Source organism: Montipora foliosa, unplaced genomic scaffold (assembly GCF_036669935.1).
Source record: "Montipora foliosa isolate CH-2021 unplaced genomic scaffold, ASM3666993v2 scaffold_395, whole genome shotgun sequence".
Lineage (NCBI taxonomy): Eukaryota > Metazoa > Cnidaria > Anthozoa > Scleractinia > Acroporidae > Montipora > Montipora foliosa.
Genome location: NW_027179695.1, coordinates 602501 through 607500, shown reverse-complemented (window position 1 = coordinate 607500; position 5000 = coordinate 602501). Strand labels below are relative to the sequence as shown.

The following is a 5000-nucleotide window of genomic DNA, read 5'->3' as shown; positions in this document are numbered from 1 at the left end:
AATAGCTCAGCTCACTTGGCGGCAGTCGAATTCGTCATGGAAACACTTTACTGACGTCCACCCAAATCGCCCACTCCCTTAAGCTGCTTGGTTTGGTTGCCTAAATTTCCACTGCTAAAAGTGGTAACCCACAAAACGATAACTCGCCGAAATCGCGTTAGATCGGCCTGAGAAGCTGGCAAACAACACGGCAACAGGGTAAGTAGATTTTATTCACAAAATATAAGAATAACTGAAACAAATCTTTATAAATTCAAACCGTTGTAACAAAACACCTCCATATGCTGCTAGGCGGGAGTCACGTTTCCCGTAGTCAAATCCGTCGTTATGTAATATAGTATATGCCATGTGTCACGTTACATAAAGATAACTCCTAACATTTTGAGCTTGGGCTGCCTGTGAAGAGATTAGACACATTACTGTTGATTTTCAAATTAAAATCCAAATGCACCCAAGATTTCCATAGCTCTATTTGCACAACATTTGTATATGTAATAGTACTCAGTGCTGTCCAATTTGAAAATAAATGGACGAAGAAATTCCGAGGAGCAACTGATGATCGTAATTTGATTATGCAAAATGATGGTACACGCGTTTTTTCCTCTATAATTTTCCCCAATTTTCCGCCGTGAACGTAATTATGTTCCCACAAGTGTGTTTCTGGGACACAAACAACAATCAAGGTAGATTGAAAACGCTGCTGGAATGAATATTTGGATTCCAAATTGCCTGGAACATGGAGGATATACAACTGATAACTTAAATTGGCACGACACACTCCACTGGAGACAGCCGATTTGCACATTCCGATCCATTTCATGATCTCTGAGGAATGGCACGCTTTGTATCAAATGCAAGAGGGTATGACGCTGCAAATGAGCTTTCTGTGACAATGAACAGGCCCATGTTTATGCCATGTTCGAAGAAAATCACTGGAGTGGAGTGGAAATGAGAGGCTATAGCAATGTTTCTCGTGACGTCACGCATTGTCACTAATATGCCAACCAGAACCCAATTGGCTGTTGAAACAATCACTTCTTTTGTTTTGTGATTGGAAAATTTGAATATCAAAAGAAATGTGACGTCAATGTTTGTAAACAAGAAATATCGCTATAATCAACAGAAATGTTAGTAGTAGTATTTACAAGCCAGCTGTACAAGGCCATAGATGAATGCAAAGTTAGTACTGCCCTGTTTTTAGACCTTAGCAAGGCATTTGTCAGCATACATCATGAAACATTTTTAAATTTTTTAAATTTTTTAAATTTATTTCAAAACAAATACTACACCACAAACACTACACTGCACTATATACAATACACTACTTACAGTACTTTACTTGCAATGCTCTTCGTTAGCTGCTAACAACACGACTTCGTGTCACAAGCTGCTTACAAAATCATCCTACTTAGCTTAACATAACGCATTAATTAATGTTTATTTACAGCTGCATTACTCTGTAGGTTCTGTTGAATAAAAGATGTCCTTAATGTGATTTTAAAATAATAATAACAATAATATTAAATGAATAAATAGGTAATAAGTTTTAGAAATGAAAATAGTAGAAATACGAGAAAGGGTGATAAAAGCGCAACCGAATCAGATTGTGCAAGAAATGAAATTGCTTCGAATAAGAGAGTGCCATTTCATGTTTAAATCAGTGGTAGTGTTATTTTTGGAGGGAATCAATTGTTCCGTGAGGGCTTTTTCGCGCAGTAGTAATTTATAGAGCTCGAAATCTAATCATTCCTCGTTATTTAAGAAGCACCTATAGTTGAAATATTTTGCCATGAGGAGGGCGAGATTTGTTATAATAATAGTTTTGAACTTGCAAGCATGAAAATAACCGTACAGAATTGATACCCTACATAAGTTAAGATTTACTTTAGTCATGATAAATCACCATGTGCGAAAGGATCTCCAGAAACTTTGGACAAAGGAACAGTCTACCAACATATGCTGCAAGGTATGCTTGCTTAGCTTACGGGGCACCCAACGAGAATCAGGAGCCCATGACTAGATAGAAGCCTACAGCTCCAATACTAGGTCTATGTAATGGCATTTTCACAGATCAAGCTATTTTTAGACGAGTTCTCAAATACGATTTGGCTTGCACGAGTGCCAATCCTCATTCCCATGTGGATTAATTTCTCATGCAAGACTTGTGATTGGCTGGAAAGGTCCGGTTTCGCGGGAAAATCAAACTATAAATAACTTGGTCTGTAAAAACGCCGTTTCATAGATGCAATGAAGTTGTAAGCTCCTAGTCATGGGCTCCTGCGAGAATATAGTTCAAAACTACTTAAACATAGCATTATTAAACGTACTTTAGTATTTAAACGGTAGATATAGGCATCCCCTAAGAATTTTTTATCTGTTCGGATTTCCTAGCTGAAAGTCAAGTGATCCGAAAATTATAGGGATCAAAACTTACCTTTTCGAAAATTTCAGCCAGAAAAAAGGCTCCCGAAAATTCTAGGTGACCTTTTTAGGGAAAAATCCGTTAAAAATGGGCAATTATACCATTTTTCAGATGTTCGAAAATCCTAGGAGAGGCAGGTAACCAAGAAATTTTACAACAAATGTTCCGAAAATCATAGATCACAAATCGTCTTCCGAACAGATATTTTCCGAATATTGACGTTGGGTGCCCCTGAGCTTACATAAGTAGCATTTGTTATTGGTACTCATTTTAGCTTTCATAAGTTTATCTTTAGTATAGACAATGTTGTGGTTTGTCTTAAACTGAAACATGACAAGCTTGACTTCCTCAGTCGTGTCGAAAAAACATCTGTAAAGTTTTGGGAGATCCAAACCTTTCACACCCTGGCTTCACATTCCATCCTGTGTGTTATGGGGTAGGAATTTGCTTTTGACAATAATATTGTGAAGCGATGCGTTTGTTATATTTTTGAGGCTACCGTACCATACGCTCAAATGGTTTTTTACTTTTATTTTCATGATTTTTTGTTTGCCACATAATACATTTTTTTCATTTATATTATAATATTACTATAAGGAAAGAAAAGTCATAACAAAGGGATACCATACAATCTGGGAGCAAGAGCAAGTGAATCTAGTTCAAAATAATAAATAAGTAGATAAAATAAACTAGGGTATTAGAAAATAATTTAGGGCGGGGAATTCTCACTGAAGCCCGAGGGCTTATTACATTAATTGAGACTTCCCCCCAGAGTAAAGAATAAAGACTCATAATAAGCGCATATATGTGCAGCAATTTGAATACTGTATAGAAACCTGAACTAGCTTGGAAGAGTACAACGTAGACGTATCAATAGTTCATTGTCTGATTTTCTGGTGATAAAGCATGGCTTTTCACGAGGCTCCATACTTGGCACACTTTTATTCAATCTATGCCATTGATCTACTGCCTGTTTGTGCTCATTGCAAAGTTGAGTCCTATGTCGAGGCTCAAGAGCGACCAAGTGCACCTTATTATTATTATTATTATGCAGTATAAACGTTCGTATGCTAGCTTAGCACATAGCTCAATAGGGCGCAATTGCGTAACCTAAAGGCTGTAAAAATAACCTGAATGTATCTAAAAAGTTCGTATCTACATATATCGATCTATATATAAGCGAATTAAAAGGTTAACTTCGATTCTTAAAAAGGTAAAAATGTGAAATGAATCTCTTCAGACCTATTTAAACAATAATATTAAAGCATCTAAGACGATCCTAAATAATTGTTCTGTTGTCTCTGACCGGAGTTAGTATCTGCTTATGTTAACACTTTGAAAGATCTCGCAATGTGCAGACTTTCAGACAAAACGACCTTCTGCATTTTCAACAATACTTCTTTGCCCCTTTTAACTCCTACAAGACTTCGGATGGTGTTCACCAGTTCCTCACTGTATCCTCCTAACACGTCCATTACGATGTTAAACTGTTTCACTTGATATCCAGGAAACTGCCTCTTCAATTCCAGTCGCAATGGGGCATACTTTTCCGTCTTCTCGCAGCTCTTGATCTCCCTGTTATTCATCCAAGGACAGCTCATCTCCAGCAAGATGACAGATTTTGCTGTGCTGTCCACTATTCGGGCATCAATTCTGTTAGCTCTCACCGTCACATGATCTGCATAAACAGGGACATCCCAGAAGGCTTGCGCTCGGTCATTTTGATAGACAGGTTTAGGCTCGCTCAGTGAATACCATGGCGGTACACTATCCATTAGGTCTAGGCTGAACAACATCTCGAAAAAAATTACTTTCAACACCGCATTATGCCGTTGCAGATATTTGGACTGCGCAAGCGTAGAGCAACCAGCTAATACGTGGGCCACCGTCTCAGCTGCCTTGCCACATAAACGGCACATAATCTGGTCTGATCCCGTTCTTGTCTTCTTACTCTGGTACACTCGGGTGGGAAGTAACTGTTCGTACAGCTCAAACACGCCAGCGATAACATATGTCGGGCATGTCCTCCATTGCCACAGCCAACTAAGGCTATGGGATTGTCGGACATCCCCTGTACCAGAGCCTTCTTGTTCTTCCTCCCATCGAGAAGCTATCAACTTTCCCTGCCAAGCTTGGCCTGATACCTGATCTTTCAATTTCTTCTGCTGTGCGCTCCTTAGCTTTTGCTTGATGTTTGACTCTTTCACTACTTCACCTTCCTCCGTGCAGCACATTGGGGTAGGGTATGTAAGAGATAGCTCTAATCCAAGATCTCTACTAAACTTTGTCGCCTCCTTGATGAGTGAGCTATGGCCTAGCACACCTGAACGTTCTTCGAACTTCCGAACAAGCTCCATTGTCGGATCAGTGTTCTTGAACAGTTTAAGTGCGCCTTTGATCTTGATGGTAATCTGAAAGAGGGCTGGACCATATAACAGAGAGTCTCTTTAAATACTCCTCTGAGGCAACCTTAAAGGCCAATTGATCTTCTTGTCTCGATGTTTTCAGTACTCCAAGAAATTTGTACTGCTTACCTTCTTTCAAACACTGTATGACTGATGACTCATCAAACTTAACT

General features: G+C 38.8%; 1 protein-coding gene across 1 annotated transcript; it reads right to left on the bottom strand.

Moving 5' to 3' along the window:
* Nucleotides 1–3744: 3744 nt before the first annotated feature.
* On the bottom strand, nucleotides 3745–4779 carry LOC137987944 (uncharacterized). The gene has a single exon (XM_068834022.1). The coding sequence runs from the start codon at nucleotides 4777–4779 to the stop codon at nucleotides 3745–3747; it is 1035 nt and encodes a 344-aa protein (XP_068690123.1).
* Between the last annotated feature and the right edge of the window lie 221 nt (nucleotides 4780–5000).

Excerpts from the sequence above, each read along its gene's own strand:
- LOC137987944 (XM_068834022.1), bottom strand. The coding sequence starts at position 4,779 with ATGGAGCTTGTTCGGAAGTTCGAAGAACGTTCAGGTGTGCTAGGCCAT.